Raw genomic sequence first — 15,311 nt, forward strand, 5'->3', positions numbered from 1 at the left:
CTACTCTTTTAAATTGCATAATTAACATGCATGCAATTTTATTTTCTACTGCTAGGCTATTTAAGGCAGAGCAGGGAGGACTCGTATATTTTATATAACGTCCTTATTGGCTTTAAAACCAAAGGAATTGTTAAGTTCTGCTTCCATCTAGTGGTTTTGCGTTGAACTTCCAAAAAATATCTTAAACGCCAGCTCGCTCCAAAAAAGCTTTTAAGGTGGACTGTGAACTCTCTAAACTCGAGGACTGACTGAAAGCTACTCATTAATTTATAATAAGTTGCACGTGCATGCAGAAATTAACATATTGATTCATATGCGTCGCTTTTAAAGCAGAACGGTTCTTTCTTAATTAGACAATTAGCATTATTAAGGATAGAGTCTGAGCATCTGCTTCGGAATAAAGAAATCTAACTTTCATTATATAATGAGAGTGAATCTTCGCTTTTGATCAGCCCGCGCGTCATGTTCATTATGTTTCGGGTTTGTTCTTGGACGGCATGTACTTTCTCTTCAAAGGGGTCACTGGCTGACCAAATGAGATTTGGCCAATTAAACGCGCAAGAGGAACGATTTCCTCCGACGCTCAGCGATAATGACTTAATGGTGGAGTTTGAGAGCGCACATGAAGCGCAATGAAGCCGGGTTTGAGGAGCTCTCCACCTTAACAGCAGCGCGCTCGGCTTTCCTCTTCAACCCGACCCGCCCGCGCCTCTTCCCCGCAGCAGAAGCTCCAGTCAGCTGCTTCCCATCTCTCGTGAGGAGACTCGTGTCTCCCGGTGTCCTCAATAACCTCGCGCACTGACACATTAGTGCCCTTCATCTTAGCCTAGGAACTGAGTTTTGGGGTTACGGGCAGACATACAGCGTGCATACAGACTGATAAAAAGTTGAAATGACTAACACAGGAGTTTGGGGCAGTAAGTGTTGCGCTCTGGTGATTGATGATCGTGGCTCTGCTCCAGCGCTCTGTTGCGTACTAGATTTGGCCGAAGCAGATCAAAGGGGCTTCAGGAAAGGGGTGGTTCTGTCTTGGAGCATATATAGAGAGCCGGGCGTCTCGCTTCTAAGACAGAAGGAGAGCTGGAACCCGAGGAGACGGTGAGAGAAACTCTCCAAGAGCGCTTTTTTGAGACTCTTCTCGCGATTTCGTTCTATTGGGCTTGTTCCCGTTCGTTTTAAGCTCTGGATTGGTACCTGTTTGACTTTTCTGGTTTCGTTTCTGTGACACGCCAGCTTGTTTTGGAGTCGCGTTCTCAAAGAACTGAAACTTCGTGAGGATTTCCATTGTTTTGTCAACCCGACGGGAATATAATGTCTCTTTTGCGCGTCATACTGGGTTTCGCTGCAGCCCTGTGCGTAAACGCGGCGCAGAGCGCGTGGGAAGAGAGCACCGTGGTGCCGGTCCATCTCGAATCGCGCGACACCGAACCGACCCGCACGGCAGAAGCACGGGAAAAGCAATCCGAGAAGCGCATCTATCGCTTGGACGTCTTTGGAAATCAGTTCGTGCTGGATCTGGAACCGGACCAGACCTTTTTAGCGCCTGGGTTCGTGTTCCAGATGGTCGGGAAACCGGAGTCCGGGGAGTCTGACAGCGCTGGAGAGGCGCGGTGCTTCTTCTCTGGAACAGTGAAAGGAGAAGAACTTTCCGCGGCGGCGATCAATCTGTGCCACGGACTGCGAGGCGGTTTCTATGTAGGCGGTGAAGAGTACTTCATTCAACCCGCCAAAGCCAGCGGAGAGGCTTCAGATGGAGACACCCACACCATTCGCAGAAGAAAACGGGGTTTCTCGGATGAGGAAAACGGCTCGAAATGTGGGGTGAACGAAGAGGAGGAACGGGTCACCGAGAAACCAACCAAATCTGACACAGAGCGCATCCCATCTGAGTCTAAAGGTAAATATTGCTAAATAAAACGTAATAGTTATCGATCTTGTGCTTAGGAAAGCTCATTATTACAGACATTCTGTCCGGTGATATTTCGCGCACGCCTCCGGTAACCCAAATAAACTCGGTGACTCCGCGTCATTCAGTGCGCGCTGGCGCATGAGGAGCGAATTAAGCAGGTTACAGAGTTCTGCTTCTGCATTAACGCACTAAACACCGAGTCGCGTAATATAGTTGGGAAATGCACCAGCCTGCAAATGGCGCACACGTTCTGCCAGCCCGTTTAGACGCATCTTAAAGAATTAACTTTTTTTCTAAAGCGCAGACGAGCCGTCTCCAGAAGCGAGGCGAGGGTTAACTTGGAGAAGGCAGAAATCTCTCCACATACGCAGGAGGAGGGAAGGGGACGTAAGGTTGAGGGTTGGGGGAGAGGGAGGCGGGAGGGATTGGGTTGGAGAGACGTGGAAGTTCTCCTCCTGGTACCGCGTGTTGCGCAGCTCAGCACCGGAGGACTGTAGATGGCTTGTGTTTCCGCCAACGTTTCTCGTCAAAGTGCGCAGGTTTTGGAAAAGTTATTAGCAGGGCGGAGCGACACCGTTTCCAACAAAACTGCGCTTAGGTTTAATAGCTTTGAGGCATCTATGTGGACTCATAAAAGTAGAAACGCGTTTAAAATAAAGGCTTTAGGTTCCAAACAAAAAAAGAGGAGGAAGAAGAAAAAGAAGAAAAGTTAATGACGTCATATTGTACTCATAGGCGTCTACAAATATGTCCAAAATTATATATATTTAATGTGTAAAAAATTATATATGTATATAATTGTTTGTGTGTGTGTGTGTGTGTGTGTGTGCTTGTATGTGTGTGCAAAAATTCTATTTAGATATTCTAGTCCCTCCCTCTAGTAATAGGAAGTAGGAAATTATGGTTAACCCATGCAAGTTCAATCCAAATAGCTTTCACTTTTTTTCTGATAAAACTAATGGATTTAGTTTTTATCTAATATATGTCCAATGAAATGCTCTCTAGAACCTAGTCCCTCCCCCTAATATCACCTGACTCTGTAATAGGAAGTAGGAAATTAACGGTTAACCCATGTAAGTTAAAGACTATTGGCTTTTTAAATAAAACATACAATGTGAAAAAGTTTTCCATTTGGTAAATGCTAAATCTGATTTACTTTTAATTTAACTAATGGCTTAAATTATTATCCTTCATCCTCCAGCACACCGCAGATCTCGGCGCTTTGTGTCCACTCCTCGCTATTTGGAGATCATGATTGTGGCGGACCAGTCGATGGCGGAGTTTCACGGCGCTGGGCTCAAACCTTACCTGCTGACCATCATGTCAGTGGCGTCTCGTCTGTATCGGCACCCTACCATTCGTAATTCGATCACTCTGGCAGTTGTGAAGCTACTTGTTGTGTATGATGAAGAACACGGCCCCCAGGTGTCCTCCAATGCAGCTCTTACGCTCAGGAACTTCTGCCAGTGGCAAAGACAGCACAACCCATCAAGTGACCGGCATGCAGAGCACTATGACACAGCAGTGCTGTTCACCAGACAGGTGAGTTTATCGAAGAGAACCTTGAACATCCATGCAGATGCAAATGCAGAAAAGGTTTTTCCCTGTTGAAAAAAACTGCATATGCTGATTAGGTATGTGATGAAGCTTGGCTGCTGGTTTCAGCTCGTTCTTAGTTGGTTTCAGCTGGTCCTATGCTGGTTCTAAGGAACCAGCTCCTGCTCAAGACCAGGGTTAGGGTTAAACCAGCTCATGACCATCTAAGAACCACTTCAAAAAGGTATATTTCAAAAACATATCTAACCAGCATATGCAGTTTTTTCAACAGGGTATACAATGTAAAAATGTTCTTTCTCTTTTAAAATGTTCCTAAAAATGGTTTGCTGAAGAACCGTTAACTGAAAGGTTCTTTGGAGAACCAAAAATTTTTCTTCTATGCAGCATAGCTCATACTTACGCAAACTGTTCCTTTCAGGATCTTTGTGGAGCTCATTCCTGTGACACTCTGGGGATGGCAGATGTTGGCACCGTGTGTGATCCGGATCGAAGTTGCTCTATTATTGAAGATGACGGTCTGCAGGCAGCCTTCACAGTCGCACATGAGCTCGGTAGGTGCATCCCCATGTTCCTATGCAAAAACTAGTAGTTATGCCGGTGTAGGTCAAGTCATAATTGTGTTTCTCATGTAGGTCACGTGTTCAACATGCCCCATGATGATGCCAAACAGTGTGCCAGTCTTAACGGTGACCAGTGGAGCACCCACATGATGGCATCAACCTTGTCAAATCTGAACCAGCTACAGCCCTGGTCCTATTGCAGTGCTATGATGGTCACAACCTTCCTGGACAACGGCCATGGTCAGTGTTTGCTGGACAAGCCTCAGAAGCCTCAGCAGCTACCCCAAGCTCTGCCAGGTTCCGTTTACGATGCCAACCGACAGTGCCGTCTCACATTTGGAGAGGAGTCCCAGCACTGTCCAGACCAGAGCACCACTTGTGCTGCCCTTTGGTGCATGGTCACGACTGCAAATGGCTTGCTGGTCTGCCAAACCAAGAATTTTCCATGGGCCGATGGAACACCTTGCGGCTCTGACAGCTACTGTATGGCAGGCCAATGTTTGAGCAGGTCCGAAGCTGCCAAGTATCAGGTGAGCACCATTTGGTGTGCCATATGAAATTTATGTTATTCTGATTTATGACTGACAATGGTTTTGTCTTGTCGCCTTTTAGACTCCAGTCAATGGTGGGTGGGGAGCCTGGGGACCTTGGGGAGATTGCTCCCGTACCTGTGGAGGAGGTGTGCAGTACTCTATCAGGGAGTGTGACCATCCCCTACCCAAAAATGGAGGCAAATACTGCGAGGGCAAGAGAATTCAGTATCGCTCCTGCAACACTGAGACCTGCCCTGATAGCAATGGTAAGGCATGGTCCTATCGTGTTTTTCTTCAACCACATGCAAGCCACTTGATTTACAACTGTGTTTATTTGCACAGGTTTGACATTCCGTGAGGAGCAGTGTTTGGCCCACAATGACATCTCCTCTCAGGTGTCATTTGGCTCAGGGGAAGGTGTCGAGTGGGTACCAAAGTATGCTGGGGTGTCTCCCAAGGACCGCTGCAAGTTGGTGTGCCGAGCTAAGGGAACAGGCTACTTCTTCGTTTTGAAGCCAAAGGTGAGTGTCACAATTAATTGTAAAATCTAACAGTGGTTCAGTGGATGCACTGGAGATCCTTAATCCTTCCAATGCCTTAAGGTGGCTGACGGAACACCATGCACCCCGGATTCCACCTCAGTCTGTGTCCAAGGCCAGTGTGTGAAAGCTGGTTGTGACAGAGTCATTGGCTCCAATAAGCGTTTTGACAAATGTGGCATCTGTGGAGGAGACGGATCTACTTGCAAGAAAGTTTCTGGATCGATGGAACGTGCTTGGTAAGTCCAAGGACCAGTTGGAGTTTTCCAAAATTCTTTCACAGATTCTGTTTAATCTGACCTTTCCTTGTTTTTTTTAACTTCAGGGCTGGCTACCAAGATGTAGTGACGATTCCAGCTGGTGCCACACACCTAGATGTTAAGCAGCGCTCTCTTGGAGGTCGCCGCCAAGACAATAGCTACCTAGCAGTTCGCCGGCAAGATGGCACATATCTACTGAACGGCGACTACAAGCTGACCACTTTAGAGACCGATATCTCTCTGAAAGGTGCACTGCTTCGTTACAGCGGTTCCTCTGCCACACTAGAGCGGCTGCGAAGCTTTGCTCCCTTACCTGAGCCTCTTACTATCCAGGTGCTGTCGGTCGGTGATTCCCCCCGACCTCGAGTAAAATACAGCTACTTTGCGCCACGCCCTAGTGTGTCAAAACGCCCATCCATTAACGTTATTAGTGAAGCAGGAGATGCCGAATGGGCCCTACGTGAGTGGGGACCTTGTTCGAAGACCTGCGGTGGTGGTGTCCAGACTCGTGACGTCATCTGTCTCGATTCATTTGGCCACCAATCAAAGGACTGTCCTGAAGAGCTGCGCCCTGTGTTGTTGCAGCCCTGCGCTCCTCAGGCTTGCCCGTCTTGGTTGCTCGGGGAGTGGTCTGCTTGTTCCAAAACCTGTGGCCGAGGCTTTCGCAAGCGACCTCTGCGCTGCATCGGACACGACAGACGCACTTTGCCTAACGAGAGCTGCAACGCAAAAGATCGGCCACGACCTCTCCTGGATTTGTGCAACATGACTCCCTGTTGAAACTGAACGCTGAGGCTCGAACAGCTGTAGCCTTGCACGTCTGGTGCCAACCAACACAGGTTTTTGGATTCAAAAGGGCCCCTTATGACCAAGACTGCAAGCAAACCTCTTTCAGTCTTTTAAATCCCACGCATCCAACACTGGGGGGCACAAAGCTGGCACACTGTGCACCTGTCTTGACAGCTGTGATGGAGGATGAGAATACGGACACCTCTGCTGCTTTGGATAGTGATGTCATGCATGTTAGAATTTGAGTGTGCATGAGTGTGTATGATGATTAATGAAAGAGCGCATGAAACAGCTATGCATTTGTACAGTCTGTCTGAGCTGGACTAGACAGGCATGATTCGTTTGTCACAAGAGAGCATATAGGAACATATAGGAGCTATTGCCAGGGTCAGCAGCAGTAACAGAAGTGCTCATTAGCAGTGGTGTTATATAAAACGCCCTCTAGTGGTTATCCATTTCAAAGTTGCAAACTCTGGCTCGGAGCACATATTTAACACATGCATTTTTCTTGCCAAAACCAACGCCATATCTCAACTCAGCTAGGCACACATGCTGCTAATCAAACACCACACCAGGTATTATGCATTTCCTCATAGCTATGTTTAACGATGCACATTAGCTTTAAGTTTAGCTTCATAGGTTGATATTTTCACCGTTTTGCAAAGCCATACCTGATCAAGAGGGATCACTTTTTTAACGGGGAGGGAGACCAAAGAGCATAAGTTCTATACCTGAAGAGAGACTGTGTTTGTGAGTGTTTGTGTGTGTGTGGGTTAGTTCTGTGTGTTTGTGTGGAGATATGGTGAGGGACTTCTCTCCTACTACTACTTCATAAGTAATCCTCTCCTGCCTTCTGAGAAGGTGTCTTTGTAATGAGGTATTTCTTTTTGTACAGAATATCCAAACGTTATTTATTTTTGTACAGCCCATTTAATATAATCTTGTTGCTTTTTTATAATTATTGTATTTCTATGTGTTATTGTTATTATTGAAATAACTGAAGGATGTAAAATATATATTAGAGTATTTATACAATATCAATGATCTTAGGTTTATGAATAAAGTATCACATTGATTTGTGGACCAGTGTTGTTGAGATGGTGTCTTATTTTGGGTGTGGCTGCTGACGTCAGAAGCACTGTACTGTAGTCCGGTGACCCCTAGAGGTTCCTGAAGGTACTACATTATATTTTCTCTAAACATATAATAGTATTTCTAACGTGGTTGATCTGCTCTAAATGATGGAACAACATAAACTAAAGTCTGAACTATAATGTACGCACATTGTTTGTAAATAAAAGTATACTTCAATAAATTTGAAAAAGCATCAACACGGCTAGATCTAATTAGGACAATTATCAGTACAAAGCTGCTGAGTCTGTCCGCCTGTGTTATGAACCAGACAAAAAAGAAATGTCCACTGGCCTGAATTAAATCAATTGAATTGAATTAATTAGCACTCTCAATAGCTGTTCAAAGAAAAGCCCGTATGACCGACATATTCAGCAGTACAGGTAACAACCACATCACTGGTTATAACCAGGAAGTCTTTTGTTATATAACAAGCTTTAATATTTTAAGAGGTTTTGTCATTATGTTATGAGGGTGGTTGAAGAGGAAACACATTCAGTCCCGGCCGGTCCTTCTGCTAAATAATACATGCAACCAAGCACTCAATAAAAAACACGCCATGACTTTGAACACCATGACAGCAGGGCCTTTTCTCTTTTCTGACTGAAAACTGAGTAAGATCACAGAGTAGAACGAGAAAGACATGTAAACGTAAAACAGGAGACTCGAGGTAGCAAGATGTAAATATATTTGCCCTCCCTTACGCAAGAACATCGAATTGAACAGGAAACGTTTTCTGTAAGTTGGCTAAAGTGCAGTAACAAAAACGCTCTCGTTTTTCAACATTAGCACAACGGCATTATTTATGCCTCATTCGTAGCACACGTTTCTTCTTAAATGTTATTTGTTCAAAGAAAAGTCAGATGCACACGTCTGCAAGCGACGAAAAGAAGAAAACAACATTTCTTGAGTTAGTTCAAGTGTTAGAAATGCGTCCTTAGAAGATTTTAGTCAGCCCATGTCGACCATTCAAACGCATCAAGCTAGGATTGAGTGGGGGAACCAATCATGAACAACATATAAAGGTAAATATATCATATACATTTTATTTTTATGGCGCCCCAATGCGCATGAAAATGCGTATCAATGTTTCTATTTGTCGTGTTATTGACAGCAGACGCAGAAATTAACTAATATGACACGCACGTGAATATGACACTCATCTAACCATAACCAGTTTAATATTCAAGCACATTTGTGCCTATAAATAGCGTGCCAAATAACAACAGACAGTGTGCGCTTGAATTAGGGCATCTATGAAGCACGTGTTTTTGAGACGCTCTTGTTTACTCTTCGTGTCGAGCTCGGGTCAGGGATGAAGCCCACGGAGCGGATTCGTGAAAACACGACTGAAGGGAGATCTAAATATAGACTTCAGGGACGCTGGCGAGAAGATGAGGCCGCAATTTGCCGCTATTGAAGAGGACGGTCGTGTCGTTCCTGAGATAACGTCCACGTTCGCGTCGTGACGGCGGAGGCGCATCCAGAAGGACCGGGCGACGATCCTGGGGGAGGGGATCGAGGCGAAGAAAAGAGAATAGCGCGAGGAAGAAGTTCAAGACAAAGAGGAAGGAGTCAAACGAGAAGTTGCGCCCGAGAGGCTGCTCGAGGAACACGTGGAGCGCCGCGGATAAACCAGCTGCTTCGTTTTAACGCTTGACAGGCAGAGGAACAGAACGAGACGACTTAAGACATGGCAGCATTAGCGAAGATGAAGTAACATGCGAAAGTCGGTGGGAAACGTACAGGGAGATCATGGAAAGTCGGAGGAGATGGACGCTCCTGCGGGACTCGCTGCTGCTCTGCTTCTTCGCCGGTATTTCGTTTAATACACACGACTGTTATTTACGGTTCAGTTACAAACAAAGGAAAGTCACGGCTGTGTTACGGTTTCGTGTCGTAAATCGCAGCTTTGAGATTGATTTACTAGCGGTGTTTGTAGAAGTGACTTCAACTTTATTTCAGCTTGTCTTTATGAATCTCGTTTTAAAGCTGCCCTCGGGCGTCAGACGAACGTTATAAAAACGTTGCGGGAACATCGTTTTAAAACCGCGCGTCCTGTTTTCTCTCAACGCATTTAAATATTAGCGTTTCTTTGTAACATTTATGTAAGTTGAGTGAAAGTGAGAATGTTTCCTGTTACGAACAAAGAAAAGTTACCACTATGTATATTGTTTTATATGCGTGTTAAGTAGCACTGTGTAAGAGTTGGTTAAAAAAATCTCAACGTTTTGCCGCTGAAAAACTAGTTTTAGAGTAATTGCGCACTTGCTTATTTTACTACCACTTTTAATGTTGTCATGGCAATGCCATGGTGTTATCCATGCCATGGTGAATATCACTGCACATGGACAATGTGTTCATTCTGTAGCATACTGTGACCGTCTGATAGCATCACAGAACACTTTTCTGGAGGTCTCTTATTAAACTAGCATACATGTATGTAACGTGTGTGTGTGTGGGGTAACATTTAAAGCGCCAGCGAGTCTAAAGCGTCTTTGTCCCAAAAGTGTTGACCGACAGGACGCAGAGGTACAGCGAGGGCCTCTGGGGGACCACCCAGTCTGCAGGGCCCCACATTTGCTGTGAGAAGCCAGATGCAAACAGACGCCACTCAAATTGAAGCCAAATTTTGGTGCTTCTGAAGACATAATTACACCAATTATACTGTGATGACTGTGGGCAGGACAAGATAGCGCTGTTGTTGTGCGCCAACCGTCCTTATCCTTGAGCTGGAGCTGGAGATGCGTACCTTAAAAGACTGTTAGTGTTAAAACAGATGTGTGTGTGTTATGCACCGAAGCCACGGAGCCCGATCTATACAGATGGAGATAGCTGTGCTGTATACACCCTTCAGAGGCGGTGCAAACCAAATCCAGTCATGAAATGTGTCATAAAGCTCTCTTAATCACAGATCAATAGCGTTTGATGGCGGTCCAGCAGGAGGTGCGTTAAAGAGCTCTGAGCAAGAAGCAACACATGATGACTCTTTCTGCAGGATCAGACTCGTCTGTCAGCGGCAGGAATGATCAGATCTCTGAGAGCTCACAAACAGTTGGCTTGGTCTCAATGCAGAGTAAAGCATCTCTTGTGTTTAAGTGAAGAACGCTGAAACGCTGCACAAGTACCGTGTTCCTCAAACGTATCCGTGTCTGTACTTTCCACCGAAAATATTCAGACATTTTAAACGCCGTTTCTAACTAAAATTAGAAATGTTTTTGGCTGTGATGCACAATGCTTGACGCGTAAGGGATTTAAAAATTAATCTTAACCGATTATATAAAAACTAAATCGACAATAAAGAGTAAAAAATAAATGAATATTCTAATAAATGAGTTTTTGGGTTGTTTTTAAATTAGCTAAAACTATATAAAAAAAATTCATTACTTGAACTTAAATCTTAAAAGTAAAACCTAAAATAGTTTCCATGGCAACATTTCTTTTTTTTTCAGCGTAGTGTCGAAATGCTAAAATAACTCAAACCTAATGAAACTATTTAAAAATAGATGTCTAACAAAAATGACAAAACAACAAAATTAGTGAAATTATGTTACGTCTCTGATGCCGGTGATCCTAGAAATCATTGACCTTGAGCAGCTATTGTTGTAAATATGGCATATTTTGTATAAATGGTGTGTGTGTGTGTGTGTGTGTGTGTTTTGTAGGCCGTGGAGATGCTCAGTGTGACAGCTGTATGGAGTATTGCTGTGATGGGGTTCCTCCGTTCTGCTGCTCTTACTATGCGTATGTGGGAGATGTGCTCTCGTGAGTATACACACACACACACACACACACAGACAGACAGACAGTCAGACACACACACAGACAGACAGACAGACACACAGACACACACACACACACACACACACACACACACAGACAGACAGACAGTCAGACACACACACAGACAGACAGACAGACACACACACACACAGACACACACACAGACACACACACACACACAGACAGACACACACACACAGACAGACAGACACACACACACACACACACACACAGACAGACAGACAGTCAGACACACACACACACACACACACACAGACAGACAGACAGTCAGACACACACACAGACAGACAGACAGACACACACACACACAGACACACACACACACACACACACACACAGACACACACACACACAGACAGACAGTCAGACACACACACACACACAGACAGACAGACAGTCAGTCAGACACACACACAGACAGACAGACAGACACACACACACACAGACACACACACACAGACACACACACACACAGACAGACACACACACACAGACAGACAGACACACACACACACACACAGACAGTCAGACACACACACACACACACAGACAGTCAGACACACACACACAGACAGACACACACACACAGACAGACAGACACACACAGACAGACACACACACACACACACACACACACACAGACAGACACACACACAGACAGAAAGCTCCTGGCATTTGTTGAATTTCACAGTTTAGTCTGTTTTTTTTAACAATTTGCTTGTTTATGAGGACACAGGAAGTGTAAAGCTCATTAACCAATTTCACTTTGTAATACCCGTGACATTACACAGCCATGTATCTCTCTCTCACACACACACACACACACACAGAAGATGTATAACACTAGCACTGGCTTGACCTTTGACCTCTGACCCTCCCCCTCACAGCTGCTTTTTCGTTCTGAAAGCCGACCCCCGTCCCGTACTCAACCCTCGGGTCCGACCGCGTCTGCTACTTCTGAGGCTAGTTTGCATGAATCCAGACACATTTTTAATGAAAAAAAAAAAAAAGTGACTTCACAAGAACTTCATCGTTTCTCTTTAATAGATTCTCTCGAGTAACAGGATTTAAAAAGGGATGTTTTCAACATTCCCAAATACATTTTTACAACTTATGAGAAAATATTTTAGGATGTATATTTTGTGCATTTTCAAATAATTACTTAAGAACAAATCAAAACAATTGTTAAGCTATAGTTACAACTGAAGAAAGCTTCAAAACGTGTATGCACAGATAAAGTAATAAATGGGGGGGGGGGGCAATTACAAAATAAAAGTTCGGCTGAATGAATTCAAAAACTGCAAAACTCATCTTTTTAACTCTGAGAATGATCTGAGTGTTCCTTTAAGAGAGAATATAGAATCGATTATTATAACGCCGCTAGTATTAATGTCTTTTCTAAATGTCTGCAATTAAGATGCAGTTACCTGACAATTAAAATCACATGATATTATGTCTTGTTTTCTGAAAGTATTATTTCGATTTTGTTCATTTAGCAAAAACGTCTGCCAGTGAGGTGAGGAAAAGATATGCGTTTCTTGTTTTCGGAAAGCTTTTTTCAAACAAAACAAGACGCATATCTTTTAAAATGTCCTTTTACTTGTCAAATACGTCCTGATCCAAGAATACTTTTGAAATGAGACATTAATACTGAGGGAGAGAATATTTTTTTCCGAACTCGACGCGTTTGGTGTTTTGCGCCGTGTTTAGTCCGATCCCACGAGAAACTCCCGAGTGGACAGGATCCTTCAAGGGTGGCCTGGCTCCGTAAAAACACAATGAAGGCGAGTGTTGAGCGGCTAGTCAGTGCTTGACGGATGGATGGTCACTCGTTGTGTGTCGTGTTCTCTCTCAGGGGGACGGCCATCTCTGGGATCGTGTTCGGGGTGGTGTTTCTGATGGGTGCCGTCGCGGCCGTCTTTCTGTGCATCTGTATGTGTGTGAAGAACGGCCGCGGGGCGAGAGTGGGCGTCTTCGGCTCGTCCTACATCAACACCGTGACTCAGGGTTACCCAGGTAACACACACACACACACACACGCAAGAGATCACCGAAGTGCATCTCATTTATAATCAGTATTATAATATTCTGATTTAACTGAGGATGAAATCTGAACTGAATTGAGCCGAACTGAATCAACGTGGAACTGAATAATGATAATATTGCGTGATGAATATAGCCTTTTAATGCACATTTTATGAGCTATTTTCAATTTAATTTCGCAGGATACAGCATTCGATTAAAATTCGGTTTGTGCGGGTCTTAAAGTTTTAATTGAGGCAAAGACTTGAGAAATGAATGTGTCAGAATGTCGTGCCATTAATATAAAATATACATATACATGGCAAAACATGCTTTTCAAGGCAAGATTTTTCTTGTTTCTGGCCAAAAAAATTCAGAAAAAACAAGTCAAAATGAAGTGAGTTTTTACTTGAAACGAGCAAAGTAATCTGTCCGTGGGGTGAGATAAATCATCTTGTTTTCTGGCAGATTATTCCTCAGTATTTTGGTCTTGTTTTCAAATACAGATATCTCAGCATCCTTAGATCCATTTAATGTAGAGGCTAAATGAACAAATGAAGTCTTGATTTCTGAGAAACGGAATAAAATGAAGTGAGCTTTGCTTAAAACAAGAACTGATATCTAATATGTTGGATTTTTGTGGATATTTTTATCTTTTGATTTAAGTTGACTGGTATTTGTTCTTGTTTGAATCAAAAAGTGACTTCATTTGGATTGATCAACTTCTCGGCAAAGTTTCATTTTGTTTTGTATTTTTTAAAAAAAAGGAATGTAACAGTATTTTTAAACAGTATTTTTCTGTAAAATTAATTAGTGCGTATTTTGAACATTTATGCTTAGGTTTAAGCATAATCTTAAATCGAAATGTGCAAGATAACACAATAAATCACAATTGTATGCACAGAGATAAACATCATTTATAATTATAATAATTTATCCACATATAATTACAATAAATGATTCAATTTCTCTATATGTTGCCGCATTTGGGAGTAACCTTAATCTAGATTGTTTTTTATGCATGTGTGTGTGTGTATATATATATATATATATATATATATATATATATTTTTATTATTTAATTTTATATTTATATATATATATATATATATATATAACAAATTTTATTATTTATATATATATATATATATATATATATATATATAAAAATTTTATTATTTTTATATATATATATTTTTTTTTTATTTAATTTTATATTTATATATATATATATATATATATATATATATAACAAATTTTTATTATTTTATATATATATATATATATATATATATATATAAATGCTGGAATCATACGTTTTGTACTTTCCCCATCTAAACGAACGAATAAAAAATCAAGGTGTAACAGGTTATGTAGCTGGTGAACACCTAGCATTCAGTTAAACAGACATGCAATAATTAAATCTTTTGATCCCAACAGTTATTTATGTTTCAGCTCTTCTAAAGAAAGCCTGTAGCTCTGATCCCGTCCGGTTCCGTCTCTCCTCAGGTCCTCCACCTCCGTACAGTTACGACTACGAGATGTACGCTCCGGATCTACGGCCTCCTCCGTACACTCCCACTCCACCCAGAGCCACAGGCTGCTCTCCACCTCCACCCTATCCGGGCTACAGCCGCAAGTGAGCCTCCCGGCGTGCGCAAAATAATGCACAAATATTAAAAACGATAATCCCTGCTCGACCTCTGCGGATGAAGCGGGGATTTCCAGTCACTGGAGCTTATTTTTATTTATGGACATCTATGGAGGCGATGAACACTAATACACCTTATTAGGAGACCTGGACGGGCCTGAAAACTACAAAATGTGTTTAAACAGTACGTCTTCTTGTTGAAGATCAGTGTTATGTCTTTTAATCAAACGGTGATGCAGTGAAATGTATATTCTTCTACCCGAAACGTGTTTTTATCAACTGAGGAAATAATACGGTAAACATATTTATTCGTAGAAATCCGAAAGAGCAGGTTGCATTTGTAGCTGGCCACTGGCTAGGTGTAGTTCATGTCCAAACAGACAAATGTTAATGCAGTTCACGAGCGTTTTTACTTTTCATAATAAAACTGAAGGCTGCAGGCTGGTGTCTTCGGGAGCTGACTTGCGTTAGAATATAAAAAGATTTCATTTAGAGATGAGCAAGGTGAGAATAAACCTAGCGGCTATTACACGTTTATAAGAGCGTCGTCCACACG

At 42.9% G+C, this 15,311-nt stretch overlaps 2 protein-coding genes across 2 annotated transcripts; both read left to right on the forward strand.

The window, feature by feature from the left end:
- The first annotated feature begins 939 nt into the window (after nt 1–939).
- On the forward strand, nt 940–7,230 carry adamts1 (ADAM metallopeptidase with thrombospondin type 1 motif, 1). The gene is made up of 8 exons (XM_043241076.1): nt 940–1,897; nt 3,111–3,451; nt 3,885–4,017; nt 4,099–4,556; nt 4,639–4,825; nt 4,902–5,080; nt 5,162–5,337; nt 5,424–7,230. The coding sequence occupies exons 1-8, from the start codon at nt 1,312–1,314 to the stop codon at nt 6,136–6,138; spliced, it is 2,775 nt and encodes a 924-aa protein (XP_043097011.1). The 5' UTR covers nt 940–1,311; the 3' UTR covers nt 6,139–7,230.
- Nucleotides 7,231–8,549: 1,319 nt separating this feature from the next.
- cyyr1 (cysteine/tyrosine-rich 1) lies at nt 8,550–14,801 on the forward strand. The gene is made up of 4 exons (XM_043240894.1): nt 8,550–9,094; nt 10,944–11,043; nt 12,938–13,098; nt 14,614–14,801. Exons 1-4 carry the CDS (start codon nt 9,034–9,036, stop codon nt 14,745–14,747), a joined length of 456 nt encoding a protein of 151 aa, XP_043096829.1. The 5' UTR covers nt 8,550–9,033; the 3' UTR covers nt 14,748–14,801.
- The last annotated feature ends 510 nt before the right edge of the window (nt 14,802–15,311 follow it).

This window comes from Puntigrus tetrazona, chromosome 1 (genome assembly GCF_018831695.1).
Source record: "Puntigrus tetrazona isolate hp1 chromosome 1, ASM1883169v1, whole genome shotgun sequence".
NCBI lineage: Eukaryota > Metazoa > Chordata > Actinopteri > Cypriniformes > Cyprinidae > Puntigrus > Puntigrus tetrazona.

Excerpts from the sequence above, each read along its gene's own strand:
- adamts1 (XM_043241076.1), top strand. The coding sequence starts at position 1,312 with ATGTCTCTTTTGCGCGTCATACTGGGTTTCGCTGCAGCCCTGTGCGTA. Across the intron at positions 1,898-3,110 it reads CATCCCATCTGAGTCTAAAG|CACACCGCAGATCTCGGCGC; the intron begins GTAAATATTGCT and ends TTCATCCTCCAG. Across the intron at positions 5,081-5,161 it reads TCTTCGTTTTGAAGCCAAAG|GTGGCTGACGGAACACCATG; the intron begins GTGAGTGTCACA and ends CAATGCCTTAAG.
- cyyr1 (XM_043240894.1), top strand. The coding sequence starts at position 9,034 with ATGGAAAGTCGGAGGAGATGGACGCTCCTGCGGGACTCGCTGCTGCTC. Across the intron at positions 11,044-12,937 it reads TATGTGGGAGATGTGCTCTC|GGGGACGGCCATCTCTGGGA; the intron begins GTGAGTATACAC and ends GTTCTCTCTCAG. Across the intron at positions 13,099-14,613 it reads CGTGACTCAGGGTTACCCAG|GTCCTCCACCTCCGTACAGT; the intron begins GTAACACACACA and ends GTCTCTCCTCAG.